The sequence below is a fragment of the Candoia aspera genome, chromosome 16 (genome assembly GCF_035149785.1).
Source record: "Candoia aspera isolate rCanAsp1 chromosome 16, rCanAsp1.hap2, whole genome shotgun sequence".
NCBI lineage: Eukaryota > Metazoa > Chordata > Lepidosauria > Squamata > Boidae > Candoia > Candoia aspera.
Window position 1 is genome coordinate 9,184,856 of NC_086168.1, and position 23,682 is coordinate 9,208,537.

General features: G+C 41.9%; 1 protein-coding gene across 1 annotated transcript in view; it reads right to left on the minus strand.

Moving 5' to 3' along the window:
- The window catches only part of ASTN2 (astrotactin 2), a 289,840-nt gene that overhangs the window by 187,073 nt on the left and 79,085 nt on the right, over positions 1-23,682 (minus strand). The window contains exon 6 of the mRNA XM_063316464.1: positions 18,945-19,323. Within this exon, the coding sequence (XP_063172534.1) occupies positions 18,945-19,323 (379 nt within the window). The remainder of the gene's footprint in view (positions 1-18,944; positions 19,324-23,682) is intronic.

A 23,682-nucleotide genomic window follows, 5' to 3' on the forward strand; every position in this document is an offset into this window, starting at 1 on the left:
AGAAAGCTGAAATCACGCAGAAGGAAACGAAAAACGAGCGAGACAGAGAAAAAGGCTGGGCAATTCCTGAGCTGGCAGGCCTTTGATGCTGCTACAATCTGGCCATGTAATTTCACACTCAGGTTCTGCAGCTATAAAGTTTCTCTGATAGCATCAGGTTACTAGACATGGTAGCAATTTGCAAGGCCTTTGAAGGATCCTGCTGGTGGCAATGATAATGCACTGAAATTTCCCTCAAATTGAGTTTTTTAAGAGTCCATGATTCATCCAGGGTTTATCAGACTGGCAAGCTTGATTCTCAGAGGAGCAAGTCATGCAGCTAGTAAGAGTTGAGGAGTCCAAGAGGGAAGATAAGCCACAATAACCTCCCCTTTGTTGGTTTATTGACAAGCACATCTGCATTAGCTTTGCCCATGTTCTTCTTTTATTTATTTTTCTTGTCCACCTTTCCTGCAAGGAATTTGAGTTGGCAACCAAGTTCTGGTTCCAAGCTTATAGCCTCCTCACAACCACTTTGTGAAGTAGGTTTGAGAGAGAGAGGTTCCAAAGAGCTTCATCATTAGGTCAGGAGTTTGAACCTGGGTTTGCCAAGTTGAAGACCAGCATCCTCCCCAACCTATTGACTATCAAATGTTTAGGAGAATGGTTTGGGGCACAACTGAATAGAATTCTATTTAATTTAATGGAAAAGAAATTGTTTCTTTACCCCAGTTCAAGGGAGAAGAAAATGTTGGTGAAATTCTTATTGGTGGGGTGAGGAATACAGGGATTTTTCCCAAGAGGTGTCCATGAATGTCCAGTCTGTCATTGTACAATCCTCTCTCTGCAGTCCCCTTGGCTTCCCACATTTCAATCAAACCCCAGGGGAAGATCTCAGGAGGGATTTCTTCCAATGTCACTTTTTCAGAATGGGAAATAGAAAGAATAATCATCCCCAGCAATGGTATTCTCCATTTCCCTTCTTCCTAATAATACCAGAAGCTCAAAAACACCATGCAGAGAAGTCATAAAACAATGATCAAAGAATGTGGGGATGGGATGAGAAAATGAGCAGGGAAAAAATCTGAGGAAATGAAGGACAGATTACAGCATAACTACTATACAGCTGAGTCAAGGCACCTTTGCTCACCTACAGAAAGATGTTGGTGAAGCATTATTTTTTTTTTCCCCACTGAGATGAAACAGGAATGGCCACCTGCAACCTTTGGTTACAAAGCCTAATTATTCTACGACAGCATAAGATTTAGCTTATCCAGTCTTACATCATGAAAAAGGGATAGTCTTTGACATTCTTGGCTATTGCTTCTAGGCTGATTCAGTGTCATGACCTCTTTGCAAGGCACAAAGAGCCTCACAACGTAGATCATGATCATTAAGAAATAGAGGAAGGAGATAATTAAACCAGGGATTAACACAAGCACCCAAAAGCACCCACACCCATGGACCCATAGATGGCTGAAAAGAAGGACATCGGAAGAATGGAGATAAGCCGCACCTGGTGCCCTGGAGGACACAACCGAATCTGGGGGGGGGGGGGGACACAAAGGAAGACACCAGGAAAATGCCCAGGCAGCCATCAAGGGTCCCATCAAGAGGGATCGGGACAACGCAGGGTGGAGGAGCCCGGGGCACTACAAGAGGGTATAAAAGGGGCACCTCCACACCATCACCCCCGTTCCCGTTTTTCGTTCTGTCAGCCATCATTCCAATAAACCAGAAATCCTTAATACCCATTAAGTGAGTCTGTGTCTTATTGCGAAGCGAGACTGACCCTGACATTCAGATTTGGGCCACCACTTAATTTTTTTTTTTCTTTTGCTTTCTCAGACAGCAGCTTCTGCAGGCATCTCACTGGAAGGTAAATCAAGGAAGCCCTTTCTCCTTTTTATTCTTGGATGGCAAGATAAATGGCCCTAGTCTTGTCCCAAGGGTCTTCTTTTCAAGCAACCATCCTACACCTTCTGCTTTTGCAACATGGTACAGAACCACCCTCGATAAGAGGCAACTGAAGATTCAGAGGCCCCGCCTTCTGCCCTCTGAATACACTGGAAACGTTTATGCTTTACTTGTAGGCAAAAAGAAAAGGTAGGCTTCCAAAGGCATGGCGTAATGTTGTTAGATATACACGAGGCAGCAAAGCAATAATACAAAATAACCAAACTTAATTGTGTATCGTAGCAACCTGGAAGATACTGATAGCTTTGGGAAGTGATTTTGCTCTCCAGTCAGTTCTTAGATAAGCCAATTGGACTGGATTATAAACAAGGCAGGATAATGTGCTCCCAGGGGACTCCCTTTTTTTTCCTTCCCCACTCCCAACCTTCTCAAACAGACTGACTTAAACAAGAATATCCATCTGCCCAGCCAAAGGGAGTGGGGAGGGGGAAAGAGGTGGGGGGAGATAAAATGCTAGACATACAAGGTATGGCATAAAAAGCCTCACAGCTCGTTCTTCAAGCTCACTGTTAGATTATAGGCCAAATTCCTATATAAATTTTTAAGGAAGAAAATAGACATCTATCTGTCTATCCATCTCCCTATCCATCCATCCATCCATCCATCCCCTTCTGAGGATGGAAAGGGAATTAAAGGAAGAACAATGTTTTACAAACAATACAGTTTGTCTCAATGGAAAACAGAACAAATGTACATTTTCTCCTTCATATATTCATGAGATGCCTCCCTCCCCCTGAATTTTTCTTCCTTCACTGTTCCAGGCATTGTGCCAACAACAGCCCTTATCTGGCACAAAGCAGGAAGGGGGAAAAAAACTTGATATAATCACTCAAAAAGTTTAATAAATCTGGAGGGATGAAGAGAATCCCAAATTTTTGATGAAACTCCAAATGCTGGTGCCTGATCCAAGGTCACTGCGATCAGCCAATAACTTGTGCTGGATGGGTTGAAATTCTGCATGCAAATTAAGGAGGCTAAACACAGAAACCTTCTCTTGATCAATTCAGGGAATAATTCTGCATCAAGAACACCACTTCTAATAGCCATTTAAAGAACTGCTTTAAATGGGTGTCCTTCTTTGAGTAAAGAACTTGGGCTCCAACCTTAGAAGAGTTGATCCCTGGAGATCAACCATAGTAATAAAGACATCACACTGTGATCAAAGTAGGCAATGCATTCACAGAGCAGAGACAGCTCTTGAAATATTCTGATCCTCAAATTGTATCTGAAGCCATAAATACATACACACACACACACATACACACACACACCTGGGTGGATAAATGCATCTTCTTTTTGAAGCAATTACGTTGAAGAGGCAGGATAGCACAACGTAGATTTCAGCCTTGCTTTCAAACCCTCATCTGCACTAGCAAGCTGTGGTTGGCCATCCACAGTAAAGATGTGTTCTAATAAGATTTTCTGACAAGTCTAGGAAACAAATTTGCAGCCTCATTGAAGCTTTACATTTTTACATGGATATGGCCGATATCTCCAGAGTGTGCCATTATAAAACAAATGTCATGAAAAACTGTGGCTGAGGATGCCTTGCACACTCATTATCAGAAATGAAGATGGAAAGATGGCCTCTTCTTTGGCCCTTGGGTCTTCCATTTATTTTCCAATAGCCTAAAGGTTTTATTTCCTTTTGTTTCTCTAACCTATACCTGGTAAGTTTGAGAAATTCCCTTGATATTATGGTTGCCGATTGTGTACTGTTGCATGTTAGGGAGGTGACTGTGCAGCGAAAGACAGGACTAGTCACACCGACACTGCTTAGCCATCTTTTAATTAGGGGAAGCTCAGAAATGCCTTTACATTCCACCCATGAGAATTTTACCAAATGTATCTTTTCCTCTAGGGGAAAAATAATCTGAAAGCAATTTCTTTTCCATCAAATCCAGGAGGCAGTTTCAGCCATCCTTGCACAGAGAAACAAAATCTCTTCAGCTGTTTTGTACTCTTTGCTGTAGATCTTCAAGAGACTCAAAGGCCTATTTTTATCAAGAGGGAGGGTTTCCTGTCTCAAACTACATACCACTCATCTTTTTGTCTCTTCCACACTCCCTCCCTCCCTCATCCTTTCCCTGGTCACAGTGCTCAATCACTTCTAAGCTAATTGTCTCCACTCATGTGTGCAAACTCAGAGTTCATTGGAAAATGCCGCAGAATGTTAATTCGATTTGGAACCAAGGGGCTGCAAAGCTGTCGTCTTTCCTTCGGGAAACTGAATGAAATCAGATTTGTATTAATAGCAGAGCTTGTAAGGATGGCCACAATCCTGGCCTTACCTGTAAATGAATGCATGCTCCCCCCCCCTTTCATTCAAGTACATTTTACAATTGGCTGTTCCACCACCCTCTTCTTTCCTTCTTTTATTCCCTTCACTATGAAAGTCAAGGTAATACAGGACCATTTCAGCCTGAAGCAGAATAAATCCCAAAAGACAAAGGTTCTCAGATGCTTTTCAGAAAAAAAGCGGAGCACATTATCTCACTTCCCAACCACCCCCATCCTCTATGCTAGAAGCAAGGCCTTTGGTTGCTTCTAGACCTATTCAGACATAACTCTCATAATCCAGTCATGTTTTCTGGGGCTGTGGGCATTTAATTCTAGAATTCCTAGAGAATAACAGCTAACACAGTTCTGAGCAAAAAGCCAAGACTTCACTCAGTTCTCAGAAGCCATCAAGAACAATCAAAATGGGTTGGATCTGTGCAAAGTCGCACCATAATAGGTTGGGGGGTGGAATTTAAACTGCATGCCCTTTTATAGGTGTGAATGTGAATTAATGTTGATTAATATTAATCAATGTCAAAATGGGGCTGGGAGACCTATGGAATTCTAGGTTTTGCTGAACTATTATTTCCAGCATCCTCAGCTAGCACAGCCAATCTTGATGGGTGCTGAGAGTAATAGGGAAGCAAATTTACAGGTTCCTTACCCTTGTTTTAAGTCCATGCTAGAGGGAAATTTCTCTTCCCATTTTGTATTCAAACCAAAAATGGCCATGAAAGGCTGCAATTCCAATCAAGGGAGCAGCAGGGGACAAGGCTTGATGTTTCTCCCCTCATTTTTCTTTTCTTTTTAATGTTCAAATTCCTCTTTTCTCCTCCACCCATCAGGAGAAAGAAACTGGAAAGGATGCTTTGAATCTGAAACTTGGTCTGTGAACAGTTTGCCAGCTCCTTCACTCTGTGGCTGCTCTTCTGGTGAAAACCACAGGCTCCTTCCTTCCTTCCTTCCTTCCTTCCTTCCTTCCTTCCTTCCTTCCTTCCTTCCTCCTTCTTCCTTCTTCCTTCTTCCTTCTTCTTCCTTCTTCCTTCTTCCTTCTTCCTTCCTTTTCCACCAAGTTTGGAGACTCCTACAAAATGTATTCATTTATTTATTTACAAGACTGATAGGTTGCTCCAAACACAACCAGCTTTGGGTGGCATCATGTAACTAGGCATATACGAAGTAGCCTTACAAAGAACCAATCCACATCTAATGTAGGAGAGTCTTCACTGGCTGGCCATGGCTCAACAAAAGACTTTCCTCCCTGTATTGGTAGATTGAATTTGGTCCCTTTCACACACAAATGGAATAGTCTACCCCTAAGCTATGACGCGGTGGCGCTGCGGGTTAAACCGCTGAGCTGTCGATCGGAAGGTCGGCGGTTCGAAACCGCGCGGCGGGGTGAGCTCCCGTTGCTCATCCCAGCTTCTGCACACCAAGCAGTTCGAAAACATGCAAATGTGAGTAGATTAATTGGTACCGCTTCGGCGGGAAGGTAACGGCGTTCCGTGAGTCATGCTGGCCACATGACCCGGAAGTGTCCTATGGACAACGCCGGCTCCAAGGCTTTGAAACGGAGATGAGCACCGCCCCCTAGAGTCGGACACGACTGGACTTTACGTCAAGGGAAACCTTTACCTTTACCTTAAGCTATGACTGCATCAGGGTTCCATTTTGGACAGTGTGCATGCATGCATGCATATTCATTGTGTATAGATATTGGTCTTTCAGGCTAAAAGCTAAAAATAAATAAAAATGCATACTATGATGGTTTTGTTGGCTTGTTGAGTTTTACTGATCAGTGGTGAGCACTATGTGCATGCGATCATTGATACTGAGCCTTCAGATTGTGGGCTAAAAATGTAGTGGCTAGTAGGATATTTAGGACTTCTGCCTCGTTTCCCTCTGGTTTGGGGTTGGGGAAAACAGGCATCCTCTCTTATCGAAGCAACCAAGCTAAGGGCTCTCACTTTGATATATTGTAAGTTTCATTTCCTATAAGTAATATATGACAAGGATTTGCCATCACCCAGCTGTAATTAGACCTCCTCAATTGATGGAGAAAGAACTCTGTCTTACTATCTCACTTCATGTTATTAAATTATATTTCGGTTAATCAACTGGTCCTTTCCATTTTTTTTTATTGATTCTGCCCATGCTTTATTGTAATGGCTGTATCACTTGCTTTAATATTGTTATCTCAGTTTCCTAAATGCCCTGTTATTCCTTTACAAAAGGTAACATATTTTCAATAAATAACAACAATTAAATATGCATAACAGGGCTTGCAGCTTGATTTTTCATCAAGCGTGACTAGAGGATTTTCTAGCATTGCAGTTCAAGAAGAGAGATCAACAGTCCTTGGTTCAGAAAATGGGAAGAACAGAAATGAAGTGAAAGAAGAAGGCTGTTTTCCAAGAAACTTGGGTCTGAAGCTGTTAGAAGGCTGATCACAGCATAAGCCAAAGTGCAGTAGCTGAGGAAATGACAATGAACTACCTCGGATGAGATCAGATGTTGCTATAGCACTGTTTTGCTCTCTGCTATAGGATTTTATGCTGCAGCTTCTTGAATGTCCATCCAATGTCATCTGTTGCCCATCATGGAATAAACGGTTAGGGTTTGGGAGGAGAGGCTATTTAGGAACAGCCTCTTATTCTCAAGCAGATTGATGTTGTAGTTCAACACACTTGTTCTTGAGATCTGTGGTTCTGAATCTTCAGGGATCTTCTTCTGGGGTTTGTGCTGTCTCTGACAGATCTCCAATAGGAACACATCCTGAGAAGATATTCCTAATAAAATATGTGTCTTCCGCAGTAATGATTCTGGGCTCCTATATCTATTTCCACTCTAATCCTCCCCACAATCCTGAAAAAAGAGATGAACAAATACAATGTCACCTCATTCCTGTGATATCATACCTCCTTTGGCTGGCCTCCTGTGGCTTTCCAGAATGTGAAAAATCTCAGCTGTGGGCTGGCATCTCAAATATTGCCCAACCTGCTTTAAGGAAGTAACTGGACCCCATAAATTCATCTGAAACCTCGTTAATTTTCTAGATAGATGTTCATACAACAGCTTTAACTTGGTGGGTGAATGGACCCATTTTTCATGGATTGGCACAATACACTGAGCCATAAACTTATCAAATGGGCTGGGTTTGCATAACACAGTAAACCATAAAGAAACAAACTACAGTTAACCCTAATCAAGTTTTGCCAATTGTGTGAATGCAGTCCATAAGCCTGTCACTGACCTGGCTAAGCATGCTTTCCTAAATGCTCTGCAAGGAATCAGCTTGAAAAGATCTATATAAAGACAAAAACTTCTGTTAAGCAAGAAGCAAAAGAAACTATGCAACAGGAAAGGCGGAGGGGGAAAGGAATTTCTCTGAATCTCCCAACAATACTTGTTGTTTTAGCAAACAAAGAACACCTCCAGGCTAATCCTGTTCCACACCAGCCTGGAACCTACCTTCAAGATAGCCCATACATAATTTAGAAACCTTCATCAAACATTCATAGTTATGGACCAAATGCCAAGCAACATTCCTAGATGCAGACAAAGCTACAAGCAACACAGACAGAAAATGTAGATAAACTGCAGGGAGGGAAGGGACAGATGCTCATGGCAACAGCAAGTCAGAGAAGCTTGCCCAGATAAACAAGGAGTTTAAAGTATCAAGGCATTTCTCCCAAATGCTGTGGAAAGCCAACATTTATTTTATTCTCAGATTATTGTGAATACAGGCGAAGAGACACCTTGATGTATATCTGACCCAAAAGTGTAATAGGAAAGACAGGAGAGCTTGTTTTGCCTTAGAACAAGTTGAGCAGGAGGAGGCAATGTGTGGTTTACTGAACCTACTGGCAGAATCAACAAATATATTCATACATACAAAGTAGTCTCAGAAGGCCTGGTTTGACCATCATGTCTGTAGGTTGAGTCATGGCAACTGGATTTCTTTCTTTTTGGTAGAAACATTTCTCTGCTTGTCCAAGCGGCTTCTTCAGTCTGGGCAAAGGTTGGTGAGGGGACCCCATACATGTCTTCCATGGTGGCTGCATTGTCCCTACCCCTGAGTGACTGTTAATTGTGCCATGGAGGTGTGGATTGTCCTTGGGGTGTCTTACTCCTAGATCCTTTGTTCATCCCCAAGTCGATCGTTAAGAGTGGCCTTCCTGGTGGTCTTAATCTTCCTGGGGACTGATGACAGAGCAGCATGAAAAATGGGGGACAAGTTGTGTCTGAGGCCTCCACCTTTGTTGTGGGAAGGATTTTCCACTTTGGCATGAATGGATTCCATAACCCCTCTCTCAAACCACCTATCTTCTCTGTCCAAAATGTGAATATTGTTGTCCTCAGATGAGTGTTCTTTTTCTTTTAGATGAAGGTAAACTGTTGATTCTGCTCCTGTGGTGTTGCTCCTCCTGTGTTGGGCCATCCTCTTGTGGAAAGGCTGTTTGGTTTCCCCAATGTAGAGCTCAGGACACTCCTCACTGCACTGGATTGCATATACTACATTGTTCCTCTTATGTTTCAGTGTTGGATCTCTAGGGTGTACAAGCCTCTGTCTCAGTGTGTTAGTGGGTTTGAAATATACCGGTATGTGGTGTTTTCCAAATATCCATTTTATCCTTTCCGACACGCCGGCCATCACGTTGACCATCATGTTCAACCATCATGTTAAACCATGGCTTCATTAACCACACTTGGGTGGACTTCTGCAGCAAGCTAAGCTATAATCTGGAGTGTATAAACAACAAAGGCTAGGTTCATACAACACACTATGCCAAAACTAAGATATGCTGATGATATGATGGGTGAAGCCAGGTTCTATCAATATTCACATTCCTGCCACCAAGGATGCTTCCCATGACCTTGGTGAAGATTAGCTGGGAATGCGGGTGGGTGAATGGCATGAGCAAGCCAGGGAGGCGCAGCAGTGAAGGTCCAGCTCTCCCCCACTGCTGTGGGCCAGGCACTCATTCCATCATAAGGTTGTTTCAGTGAAGATAGAATCAAAGGTAATGGCTTTGAACTCCTGGAAGAAAAGCAGGATATAAATCTAGCTAATCAATCAATAAAGTTGTCCAACACAATGAAGGAAGATGTAATGTTATATATATAACATTACAATGGCACTGCTTTTATGTTGGTCATTCCTCTTCTCAGTGTTTAAGATAGCAGGGATCTATTCAAGCTATATATGCCATTTTGCTCCAGCTAAATGGGGTGTGGGGACTTCTCACATCAATCTGCAGCTTCTCTTGCTGATTTTCCCTTTATTTTGAGAGTCTGTCTTTCTTTCCACTGTTTCAGTTCTTTCTCTTAAGTGAAAGACGGGAGCCTCTCATATCCTGCATCTCATCAGGCGGGCTCCAGTCCATGAAAGGCACATTTTATAATAAATCTATCTGCCTTGACGGGCCACCAAGTACAGTATATGCATAGGTGCTTGGAAAATTAAAGGGTTTTGGGTAGACACCAGTCTGCTTTGTAAAGAGATAGCAAAATTATAGATGCTTCAGGCTGGCTAATGCAAAAGCTAAGCATTTATTCCCTGGGTTAGAAAATGCAATTAATTCTGATCATGCAATGTTCCTTTGCTGGTACGTTCACAAATCAAGACAAGGAGTGCTTGCATGCTGCCAAGTCCCTACCCCAAGCATTTTTTTATTATTATTATTATTATTAGCTACCCATGCACAGTGTAAAAAAAAGTAGACACATTAAAGGATGCAAACCAGTGTGGAATAATGCCTAGGCATCAAAAGCTAAGGATTTCCCCCCCCCCCCCTAGCTAGGCTATGCAGGCATGTTTGAACCATAATTCAGCAAAAAAATAGCAAGAGATTTCACTCCTCTTCCCTCTTGGAACTATTCCCATTTTAGAGATGTTTCCCATTGCCTCAAAACCAGAGGGACTAGTGACAATAAAGAGGAGGAGTTTGCATTGATTCCAGCTGAAATGGAAAGTGGTTCTGCAATTTCCAAATAAATAGATAAATAAAACTCTTATGGAATTGGGTGTCCTTCTAAATTCAATGAATGAATGAATGAATGAATGAATGAATGAATGAATGAATGAATGAATGGGATTATTTTTCAATGCTCCCATAGGACATGGGAGCAGAGTAAACCACTTTTGGATGGTCATTTTGAAGTCTCAAAGGAATGGAGAACCTAGATGGAGAAAGATGATGCTGCTACCCCAAAGTCCGTCCGTCCCTCCCTCCCTCCCTCCCTCCCTCCCTCCCTCTCTCTCTCTCACACACACACACACACATACACACACACACACAGTACATAGACCCACACCAAGTTCCCACTGCTGGATGCTACTTCAGGCTATCAACAATCATCTCAATTTCACTGCCCCCATCTCTACTTCCCTTGCAACTCCCTCTAACAAAAAATAATTGGCAAAGCAGAGTGACCACATGTAGCACTGATGGTTGTGGGGAATGGACTGCAAGGCAGAGGAACAATAAATGTGTTTATTGAGTTACAGTTGATGCAGTCAGAAAGGTAACTGGAGGTAGGGAAAATGGAAGTGGAGGCATTGCACAAGCCCCGATTTTCCAGCAGAAAATCTCTCTATCTTCAGTCACTGGTGATGCTTCCATTCTTCCAAAATTAAAACGTGTTTGAAAGAATATACAACACCATTTCCCTATTTTCGGAATTGATCCTGCATAAGAGAAGAGCCATGATTTACATTAGAGCTTATGTTTGGCATTCAGATGATTCCAGATTTAATCCCCAAATCCCTATACAGACCAGGGCTAGTTAATCTGGGATTCTATCAGGTGAATTGCAAGTTTCCACATCCCCCACCATTCTGGTGCTTTCTGGTAGGGGTGCTGGGAAACACAGCTTACCAACACCTGGAGCGTTGCCTGGGTCTGGTGTAGACATATGGAGTTAACTGGACCAATTTGTTCACCCAGCAAGCCAGCCCCATCCTATTTATTCAGAACCACACTGGATTTTTATTTTCTTTTTAGGGAAAGGACAATATTTATTTTATAAATGACACACCACCAGGTCAGGATGAGAGGAAAAAAAATCTGCCTTGAAGAACAGATGCCGCTTGATTTAAACAATACTTGCCACATCCCTTGGGGCCCCGATGTGGCACTTCCATGTGGTGCTTTGCCTTGTAATCAGATTCTGTGAACGGCTTGTGTGTTTACAGGGAAACAGATAAGGAGCATATGATTAACTGTGCTGCACTAAATCTTACAAACTATTGCAAAAATCAAAGCCATCTGCTTTCAAGGCAAACACAAGGGGAAAAGGGAAGTGGGAGAGGAATTCAAGGGAATTCATGTCCCCACTATTACTTATAGCAGGTGGAGATTCTGGGGGTGGGGAGGAGAAATCAATCAGGGCAGATCATCATCATCATCATCATCACCACCACCACCACCACCACTATTAGTTGCCTTGTTCGTATCAGAAGATGAAATACCTTTTGCATGTCTCTGCCCCAAGACAGGTAAGGCTTTGTATCTAGAAAAAATAAGGAAGTTTGCAGGGAAAGTCTTACACCACATTCCTGAATCTCTAAATTGATAAAATACATACATTCTGCTGTTCTCCCTCAATCTGATAAAGCAGGGTATATTTCAAAAGAGAAGAAGATTTCAGTTAAAGCCCCAGGAGTAATAGCTTGGACCTTAGTCAGTTTGAAGGTGACCATGGGGTAGGCAGGTGAATGTCTTGAATTTTACTGTATGGCTACGTGTCCTCCAGTTGGCATCCTCCTTGAAACCGAAAGAATTAAGGAGGTTGCAATAGGCAGAGGAAAAGATGATCAGGCCAACAGAAGTGTGTGTAGCTTCCAAATCCCAAAGTTGCCTGACCAGCACAGCTATTGCTGAGAATTCTAGGAGCTGAAGAGTGCCTTGCTTTGAGAAAAAAAAAATCCAATTCCTCCCTCCTTGAATGCAACCAGGAGGTAAACTAAGGGCACAACGAATGGAACTGACTGTAGGAACTCCTGATAAAAGGAGAACTGTTCTACTTTTCAAGTGAAATAGTGAAACGCCAGACGACAGTGCCATGAAATGCTGCCAGCACTTCCTACTTCAGCTTCTGGCATTCACTCTAAATCCGCCTGTCTTGCATGAATTATTTCCACCCTGAGTTCAAATAAGGAGCGTGGGAAGGAGAAGGGAAACATGGGTTGGATGGAAGATGGCAGTTTGACTTGCCTTCCAAGACAATTATCACTGGCAAATGACACCTTGAAGAGGTTTCAGTGACAGCTCCATTGGCAAAGCTGTTTGTACTTTCGTGACGCTCCCTCCTCCCTTAAAAAGTTTCCAGTTTGTGATACTGAATAGATAGATTTCCCTGGAGGGCCCGAAATAACTGTCAAGAGAGAAGGGATGTCATCTCATCCTGCCTTCGGATATAACAAGTTATCTCCAATGAACAGCAAGACCCATCTTATCTATGAACCCTCTTGCTCAGTATTGACACAGGAGCAGATACACAGCAGGTGCATTACTGCAATCATGATTTCAGTTAGGGGCATAGATGGGGCTCTGGTGAATCCAGTCCATTTTACCATCTACTTAAGTAGGGAAGTATTCTGTGCTGATTTGGGTGTGCAGAGAATCACTAATCTGTGGATTGTTTTGGTTTGTTTGTTTTTTCATATTTCCCTAAGTACAGAACCTCTATGAACAATACTGCAAATATGCCATGAAGCCCAATAAAAATAAAATAAAATAAAAAATAAAATAAAATAAAATAAAATAAAAAATAAAATAAAATAAAAAATAAAATAAAATAAAATAAAATAAAATAAAATAAAATAAAATAAAATAAAATAAAATAAAATAAAATAAAATAAAATAAAATAATAAAATATATTCCTTAATGGTGTTCTTTATTACATAGTAAGGGTAAAGGTTTCCCTTGACATTAAGTCCAGTCGTGTCTGACTCTAGGGGGCGGTGCTCATCTCCGTTTCAAAGCCGAAGAGCCGGCGTTTGTCTGTAGACACTTCCGTGGTCATGTGGCCGGCATGACTACATGGAACGCCGTTACCTGCCCGCCAAAGCGGTGCCTATTAATCTACTCACATTTGCATGTTTTCGAACTGCTAGGTTGGCAGGAGCTGGGACTAGCAACGGGAGCTCACCCCGTCACGCGGATTCGAACCGCCAACCTTCCGATCGGCAAGCTCAGCAGCTCAGCGGTTTAACCCGCAGCGCCACCGCGTCCCTTTATTACATACATTTCCCCTATTCAGCTCTGCTTTTTAATGAAGACTTGTGTACCCATTTTTCAGAAACATATGTTATTTTCCATACATCTCTTCCACAAATGATTTTCCTGTGCAGATTTCAAGCTAGGGAAGGAGAATTTCAAAGCTGCAAGAAAGTCTATCAGCCAAATCTCAGAGGGCTTCCATAGACTGGTGGTGTATTCGTTGTTTGTGTTTCTATGCTTAGTTAGATGCTTTGCAAATGTAGAGTTATGAGAATGCAGTTGTGGTTTCTTGCCACAATTCCCAAAATTCAGACCAAGTATTATTCTGCCCTGAATCTTGACACTGAAGAGTTTCTCTCATCTAAAGATGTGTACAAATTCTAAGAAAAAAAACATCAAGAGGTGAGCAGTTCATTAAGTTCTGTAGACCTAGAAAATTAATTTTGGACACTTTCATGTGAATGGAATACCCAACTCTTTAAGCAGCCAATTACATCATTGTTCTCCATTCTTCCCTTAGCAAGCCAACAATGGCTGTTGTCTCTTCTATTCTATATTAAGTACACAGATATACTTATGAAGTTAAAACATGGCTGCTGTTGGGTTGAGTTGACCACTGGTCCCTGAATTCATGCAATTTTCTTCACAGTTCTGAAAGTGGATTGTGACTGCCTTATTCCAGGATGTTTTGGAACTTCTGGTCTATCCTATAACCCTGGAATATGCTGAATGTTTTTCCCTATCTAATTATTGGTCAGATCCTTCATAATTTCCTACAATTAGCCATGGCCAGCTAGAGGCTACCATCTGCTGAGGCTTAAGATGGCCCAAAATATGATAATTTGCTGGTGACTCCCCTTTACTGGGCATGTTCAAGCAGAAGGTGGGCCATGAGGTTTTGCTTGTCCTCAACAATCCCTCTGAATCCCTTCTACCCTTTGAAGAGTTGTCCAAGGGCTACTGCATATTTGAAAGTGTCTTCAAAGTGTCTTCTCCATGAAGCCATCATCTATTTGAACATCTGTTTCATCCATTATAGAAAGCCCATCCACACTTAGCACCTGGAGAGCAGACTGAGCAAAAAGTGGGGGAATAATGCATAATTCCAAACATGTTTTTCTTGAGGTCATGTAAGCTTTTACATGACTTGCATAAATAAGATAACACATTAGCATCACTTTTCTTACAATGTCAAGGTAGATCAATGCAATTTCTCTATTAGGACATAGCACAGAAAGGAAGAGAGGTGCTATTTTGAAAACCAGCCAGGGGCATGGCCTTTATACGTTAGAAACCGACTTCTTTTTTAAAAGAACTGGTGCATGGTTCAATTACAGCAGAAAACTTTGTTGGGTTTCCTTTTGTTTGTTGCATAATTGCTTCCCTGTTTAAAAATTAATGTGTCCTTTGCTTTTGCTTATTTGGAGGCAGTTTATTGCTGTGTTGCAGGTTAACAATATTAAAGAATTCCTAATTACATTTTGGTAAAGCAGAGATGGGGTGTTGCTGCTCATTACTGTTTTTTTTTTCCTTTCTTTTTCTGAGAGACAAGGCCAAAAACACAGGTAATCAAAAGTGCATTAGCCAAAATACTCTGGAGAAAGCATCTAATATATGGAAAGGAAAACACATACACAGCTCCAAAACTGTGTGGATGGTTGTTCTGCTTTTATTTTAGCAAAACACAGCACTGAATGCAGCACAAAAAATACAGAGCAAGAGGTCAAGGCAGGCTGGACTGTTTCCAGCTCCCAAGCTCCTGTTTTCTTGGAAGAGAAAAGACCTTTCTGCAGGCATGAAGTTTTGTTAGGGTTAAGCAAAAGAGGGACAGAAGAAGTGATAGGAGGACTATTGCCTGGATTTTGATAATTGACCCAGACTCAACCAGCTGGCTAGAGCAGAGGTTGGTCATACAAAGTCCATAAGGTTCAATTAACTAATTATTTTGGCACCCACAGGGTTCCTTGAGTAGTTCAATGTACTTTTTAAAGCTAGCTAAATAAATGAGAAACTGGATTCCTGCAGAGTACCAGCTTCATCTGTATTTTCAAGAATGTTTCTGCTCTCCTGGAAGCCCCATCGAAAATAAAAATGATGGATGCCTGAAATCCAGGGCATTGGTTGAAGTTGGACTCACCTGACCCCAAAGCAAGCTGGAGTAGAGGATATCCTTGGGGCATAGAGGGGGTATAAGAAGCACACTTCACCCCACCATAGCAAATGTTGTGACTGGCCACACCTTACTGTGAACAGGCCTCCCTCCCAAGCCACCATTTTGGGTGAGCATCCATAGCATGCTCTAGAAATCTCAACTAGGCCCACTAGGCCCCAAACATTGTCTAATCCTCAGTTCCTCCTCGGACGTTTTGAGTTCCAAGTCCCTTTAGCCGTAAGCAATAGCAAGGAATTCTGGGATCAAAGTATTTGGAAGGGCCAAGGTTGCTTGCAATGGGGCTAGAAATGCAAGAAACAAAAAAGAAACAGAACGATTAGCGATTTGTGGCACAGTAACCAAACAACTACTCAACTAGCTCTCATATATTTGAGCGATGGAGAATCACTTTCAATGCACACACATGGATATGGGAATTTTTGGTACTTGAGTATCTTGAAATTATTTTTTTGCTGATAAAACACAATCAGGAATAGCAAGGAAACTGAGGGGCTTTATCATCATCCAGCCACACTGTCCTGCTCATGTTAGCTTTACCAGAAAAGTGAAAATAATAAGAACCAAGCATAAGATCAAATCTCTACAGATCCTTAAACTGCTGTGTTTTAAAAAATACACATATAATCACAATCTCTTTCAACATCTACATTTAAGCTAATTAAAAGCTGCAGGGTACTTATAAGTCTCTTACTGCCTTGGATTTTGCACTGTGGTTTCTCTGTGCAGGTGTAGGTGGTTGCCTTTGAGACCATGAATAGAGAGAGAAAAGTGGGATGGGACAGAAAGAGAATAAAGGCATTTTACTGAGTAACTTAATTCCCTGGTGGCACTCTTGGCAGCCCCATACAAATAAAACAGACAATGATTGGTGTACTCCTGGCATATTCATAGATAGCTTGATTTGAGGGAGAAAAAATCCTTTAGGAGAAATAACAAGGTGCCTCGTTCCTTCTTTTTCTTCTGAAGACATGACGTTGCTCCTTGAATTTGTGGTTTGCACTGAACGTTTAATTTACAGAGCAATTAAAATCATTGCCATGTTCATCCTCTGCAATTAGGAGAAACAAGGTGCTGGTATTTGACACACTGAGAACAAAGACAGCCTTGCTTCAAACTACAGATCCACAGAAGGGTTGGGATTTCAGTTCTCCCATTCCCATGCCCATCCTTGGTCTCAGCTGCTGCTCTCGTAAATGAGAATGACAGTAACAGGCAGAATAAAGACTGACCCAACTGGAACATTTGCAAGTTATCCAACTTTTTGAAGTAGAAGATCAGAAGACCAAATGGAAATGATCTATCTATCTATCTATCTATCTATCTATCTATCTATCTATCTATCTATCTATCTATCTATTTTTCAGATTTTGCTACTGCCCATCTCCCCCAAAAGAGGGACTCTGGATGGTCCATGTCATATAGCACTCTGGGGTGGGCTAAGATGATTCTCTATGGCAGCCTGCTTTTCTGTGGGAGGAATCTGTAGGATGCTGCATCATGTTCCTTTCTTAATATATTGGCACTTCCCACCTTCTCTTTCTGAGGTTGTTCTCAATTGCTTGAAAAGGACTTTATAAAGGCTGAGAGCTCCCTTGAGTTCTAAAAGTCATAATGGCCAGGCCAGATCTTCTGGAGAGAAAAGAAATGTCTACAACTAAGGATAGCCGTGTGACCCTCCTGAAACAGCCAGAATCTGACCAACTCAAAGCAAGAGATTTGTTTTTAAAGTGCTTTTCACTCACATTGCTTGGTTTACACATCACGCTAAGATACCCCAGGATTGTTGTTGTGGGGAAAATAGGAGGAGGAGGAAGGAGTATTAGATATGTTCACTGTCTTGAGTTATTTATGAAAATAATAAAGGCGGGATACAAATTAAAAACAAACAAACAAACAAATAATACATAAAATCCAGAGTGCCCTGTAGACAGTCTGTCCCTTGGCCACTGTCTGTTTTTCTTCTGTTTTTAGCTGTTCTTTCCTCGCTCTGCAATAAGATACTGCAGATGTTCTATAAGCAAATATGGAACCAAGAAAATACAAACAATTTGCACATTTCACTAACACCAGGACCACTGCGACTGATAAGCCAACAACCACAACAAAAATCCATTGAAACTGTAGTGTACTATCCCAAATTCATGGTTTATTCACTGACCCCTGTTCGCACATCACACTAAGCCAGAAATAAACCAGTCACATTTATTACTTAGCCCTGTGTGCAGTCAGCAATCTAAAACATGGCTAGTCTTCCTTGCTGTTTTGAATGAAACCATAAAATTCAAAGTCCTCTATTCCAGGCATAGTTGGAAGATCAAAAACTGGCTGGGGAGCTATGTGGAATTGCATTGAAAGGAACTGCACTTTTCTCATACCCTGGAAAGTTTTGAAAAGCAAGCAGGGGATGGAAACTTAGGAAGAGAGAAATCTTTCCATTCTAGCCTAGAAATGTGAACAAGTGTTATAAAAATTAAGGGGGAAATATCTTTGCCCTCTCTTTACCACTACGATTATTATTCTTCCTCCTGCAGGTTTTGATCTTGCTTACTAGGCTGTTCTCTACACACAGAGAAACACACACACACACACAGAACAGACAGTATGCTTAATTGGTTTGCATACTATCCAGAGAACTATGGTTATAGAGGGAGGTCTTCCAGTACAATAAATTATTGATTGCCTGACTCCGAGGAAAAGGGAAGCAACGGTTTATTCACAGATTTCATTTGCATATCACTCCTACCCAAAAACAAATCCTCAGCTTTATAATTTAGCACAACTGGGGCTCCCTCGCCCAACTTTTCCTGGAGTTCTGCAGATCCTTTACATGCCTTTCCAGGGGGCATTTGCCACACCAGCAGAATTCAACCTGCTTAAGGTTGGATCTCTGCAAAGCTACAGATCTCTGAAATGCCTACAGCCTTTAAAAGAGTGTGGCATTTAAAATGTATTTGCAGACCAATCGAAATTTGGAAGGTGGCCACCCAAATCTCCTTTAGCAGACAACGGACTTCTAAAGCAATAACTTAGCATGCACAAACTCCCCTGTATTTATTTAATGGGAAAGTTGCCCACTCACCATACTGGCTTCCTGCCCTCTTCTACCAGGACAATCTTGGTTGAAAGCAGGACCATCTTGGTGGTTCAGGAAGAGCCCTCTTCCACCAGGACCATCTTGGTTGAAAGCAGGACCATCTTGGTGGTTCAGGAAGAGCCCTCTTCCTGGTGGAAGAGGGCTCTTCCTGAACCACCAAGATGGTCCTGCTTTCAACCACAGATAGGAATGGGAAAGCCCAAGGCAACTCACCTTTCTTTTCATAGACCAGCTTCTCTCCACTCCTCCCCGAGCTGTCCAGGGGTACCCCGGTCTGACTCCCAAACTCTCCATCTCTGTAGCCATGCTCCGGATGCAAAGGGTTCTCCTCCTCTTCGTAGTCATAGTCATCCAAGATGGGTGTCTCGCGGATGGGCATGCCGATGACCGAGGTGTGACCCTGGAGGCGTGAGCCACGAAAGCTGTCCCTGCCCTGGGAGGCCATAAGAACTGAGGGGATGTAATGGATTTCATGGGTGGCCTCAGTACTGGCACTCTTGTGGGGGACCCGGCGTTGTTTGTACCAGCGCCGCTGGGCATACAAGGCTATGGTGAACACCAGCAGCAGCAAAAGGAGAGCAATCAGTCCGCCCTAAAGAAAACAGAAAAGAGGATTTCAACAGCATTCTCCATAGTTGGGTCAACCCCAAATCGGTATTGTTAGGCAAACATTTCTCCTCCTATAAAGGCGAGGCACGAACCTTCCTTTTTGGAAACTGACCCTTCGGTTCTCGACCCGTTGCCCAAGCTTGGCTCACACCCAGACCAAAGGATGATCAATACCTAGGCAAACAAGAGGTAGCCTTGGGTGGCATTTTGGGGAGGGTCGCCGTAATCTGGCTTTCATGCAAAATTGTCTACGGAGAAGAAGCTGGGTGGAAAAAGGGGAAAGAGAAACGGATAATTCAAGAAACCCTTTATTTGACCGTGTGGCATTCCAAAATGGGTTATTTACATCTCTGTTGCCCACAAGGTTCAAAAAGAAAGTCCATGCCCCGGAGCAATCTGGCATCCTTGGAGTGGATGTATAAGACTTGGTTCTGTGCTGATAAGAACATGGTACTTTAATCCTCCAAGTGGGATCCTGCTTATTTTCCTCCATAAGAGGCTTTTAAAAATGCCCCACTCTGTGGTACTCCCCCCCACCCAAATACCCACACTAGAAGCAGAAGGCAAAGTGTGGAGATTTGAAAAGGAACTCGCTCCAAGCATGTATCTTGAATTCAGGTTGTCCTGCTTAGGCGTGGCTAGTAGAACATGCTTACTGGATCCAAATGAAATCTTTCTTTGCAAACCACAGTCAGCACGGAGACACTGCTGGTTTCAAAAGCAAGGCTCCAAAAACCGCATTGGGTTTCTCAGGCCTATTGTTTGAATCTCTTTCTTTTGTGTTCATATCTGCATTCTCCAAAACACTCTCCATTAATTTCAATAGAGCAGCAGGCAGAATAACAACAAGAATACCAATATAAGAATAACAGTGCAATAATACAAATAACCCCAAGGGGCATATTATTTTGATTTTTCTCAGAGGCCAACATAGATATCCTTGTTTTTGTTTTTTTGTTTTTAATACTAGTGAGACTTTAAAAATCTCTGAACATCCAATAGGGTTTAATGTAAACACAATCCTCATTGCTGTTTAGTATTTCATTACAGTACTGTAAAACTAACAGTTTTAATCTCCAAAAATTTATGGCCTGCATTATACAGATTCAGAGAAGAATATAATAATGCCTAATGGTATGTGTGGATTTAGCAGATAGATATAGATAAAACGGAATTCTGTATTTTTGATGAAGAATCTACAGTCAAGCATCTTTGATTAAGAATAGTATGTCCACTTTTAAAAACCTACTTCTTTCCAAAAACTGGAGGAGTAAGGGGATAGAAGCCATTTTAATCAGAGGTTCAGTCAGGTGCCTAAGTAATCAGCTTATTTTGTAAAAAAAATGAAATGAAATAAATCTATATTATGTATGTCTCTATTAGGTACTATGCCAACCATATACACAAAGGGCATAAATTTAAAAGCAGATACAAGCCCTTCCAAGATACAGAATATGCACAAGAGGGCAGAATTACAGCCGCTGTGGGAAGCCTTGAAAGTCTTAGACTTCCTGTGAATAAGAAATAATCACAGAGGGAGGGGGGAAAAAAGGTCAATTTCCATATAGCTTCATCTGAAAACTGAATTTCATTTTAAGGAAGACAGAACAGCAATCTTAACAAGAAGGCAACATGTCTGACTAAGATATGCAAGTCCATGTTCTACAAAGTGCTTATTTGAAAGGTTTGAAGGCAGGATTTGCAAAACAGGCTCACATTATGAAACGTACAAAAACGTGGGAAATGAAGGGGTTCAGCTAGGAGAAAGTATCTTTCTACCCCTGGAGGAAAGTTTGCCTACTCAAGGTTCTAGAACTGAGGTATCTCCAAAGTGTCCTTGTGGCTGATGAACACGTTGCTTATGGAAGGAGGCCAAGTGTGGACAATTGCAATGAAATCCATTCATCCTTTATTGAAAGCTTTGTGTAAAAAAATGTACACAAAACACATCCACACGTATCTCTTTCCATAAATTTGGTGGGGAAGTTCTAATGGAAAGTGCCGAAAAAAATGTTCAGCCTATCTTTCCTCTGGGAGAAGATCTTGGACCTGATTACCTCCTGAGGAACGCAAAGAGTTCTTGATGTTTCCAGTCTACATTATGGAGTGAAACTGGGGTGGGGCCTCAACCCTCAGAACTGCAACAAATGTGTCTTCACTGATCTTGGAATAATCATGAAGCTTCATCAAAAACCCGAGCTATGAGAAGATGAGAACTAAAAAAAAATGCCTTGAATGGTGATCCTACAGGGAATCTGATCAACCCAGAATACAAGAACAGTTATGTTGATGAAGGTCCTCAGTCATCCAGGTGGAATTGTCTGTAGGTTGAGTCGTGGCAACTGGATTTCTTTCTTTTTGGCTGAAATGTTTTGCTGCTTGTCCAAGCGGCTTCTTCAGTCTGGGCAAAGGTTGGTGAGGGACCCCATATATGTCTTCCAAGGTGGCTGCATTGTCCTCACACCTGAATGGCTGTTAATTGTGCCATGGAGGTGTGGATTGTCCTTGGGATGTCTTACTCCTAGATCCTTTGTTCATCCCCAAGGAAGGCCACTCTTAACGATCCACTTGGGGATAATCAAAGGATTTAGGAGTAAGAGATCCCAAGGACAATCCACACCTCCATGGCACAATTAACAGCCATTCAGGTTTAGGGACAATGCAGCCACCCTGGAAGACATGTATGGGGTCCCTCACCAACCTTTGCCCAGGCTGAAGAAGCTGCTTGCACAAGCAGAGAAATGTTTCTACCAAAAAGGAAAGAAATCCAGTTGCCATGACTCAGCCTAAAGAACAGTCATGGCAATTGCATATCTTAGTCCCCTCTTCACCTGAAGAAGCAGAAGGCAGCTCGTGGCAATGAATACCGTTTAACCTAAATTTCCAAAAGAATTGCAGCACCAGCAGCTTTTGTACTGACTGTGATACCTGTCAGTCCTTTCTTATACCCTGGGATCCCCAACCTGTACCTACTATATTTGACATCTTGTAGACAAGTTTCTTCCACCCCAAGCTCAAATACGAAGTTCAAGGACGTGGAAAAGCCTCCTCTAATGCTATGCAAAAATTAATATGTGGTTCCTACTCAGCGCTGAAGAAGAATTCCCATTGCTGGTGTCATGAGTAAGGATGGCGAGCAGGGGGCTCCCACCCAGACTGTCAAGCGCATGCGTAGCACTGAGGAATTGGTCATCCGTTCAAAGAGACACAGATCGGGACCGCCTTAACCTTTGGGGGTTATATGTCTGGATTTTCCCACGCTTCTTCAGTTTGTTAGGATTCCTGTTAAGTACTAGCAATAAATATTAGAGACCAGTTCATTGTCTCAGTGTGTTTCCTGGTTGTTAGGACAGCTGGTGAGAAACCAAAGATTGGTTAATCAATGGGAAAAGCGAGCTTCATAATTTGTGCAACCCATTGTGATGACTTAAACAATACTGCTATTAAAATTAGATCCATGCCCATCTCTACCTTGCAAAGCTTCTTGCCCCCATCGCTTTGTGATCTGATCCAAACCTGCTGGGGAATCATTATTGCCCGTACAATCATCACATAAATCATTAAACTGCCACAAATGTATCAGATCCAAGGACAGAAGGAAGCATTTTTTGTAGAACCTTCACTGACTGGTTTTTTGTTTTTTTGTTTTTTTCTGGAGATGGCAACATTAAGAGTAATAATAACAGCAGCAAAACAAAATGATAATTATGATGATAGTGTTTATTTACTTCCTTGCTAATTTACAAAAAAAAGCAGTTAATCTCAATGGATAGCTTGATCATTAGTGCAAATTAATGCAGCTTGGTTGCACAGTCTGCATATATTAAAAGAAATTAATTCTTTCGAAAGAAAAGGAAACGAAGTCAGGCAAAAACACATGCTCCCAGATGTTGAAATGCTAATACAATTTGGATCCTGACTCAGGATGGTTATATTTTTCTGTCTCTCTTTCCTCCTTCTGTATATGTGTAAATGCCAAGTCCAGTATGTTTTCTGCTCTGTTTCACATTTTCTGCTCATGGGAGGAAATACCCCAAATGACACATAAAGGGAATATATGTCTGAACCAAAAACACAAGAAATTACCGTATAGCAGATCATCCCATTGATCCATTTATTCTCATCTGATTAGCACTCTCCAGGCTTCCCCCCCCCCCCCAACTTATCTGGAGAATATAGAGGATTTGAACCTCATCAATTTTGTCTTCAGTTCAGCGGTTTTTTGTTTTTGTTTATTCACCTCACTGACCATATCCTCCAACTGTACCTGCCAATCTATAACTGGGGTTACCTTCTAATTAAAAAAGAAGAAAGGAAAGACACCAGCTAAATCATTTCTTGA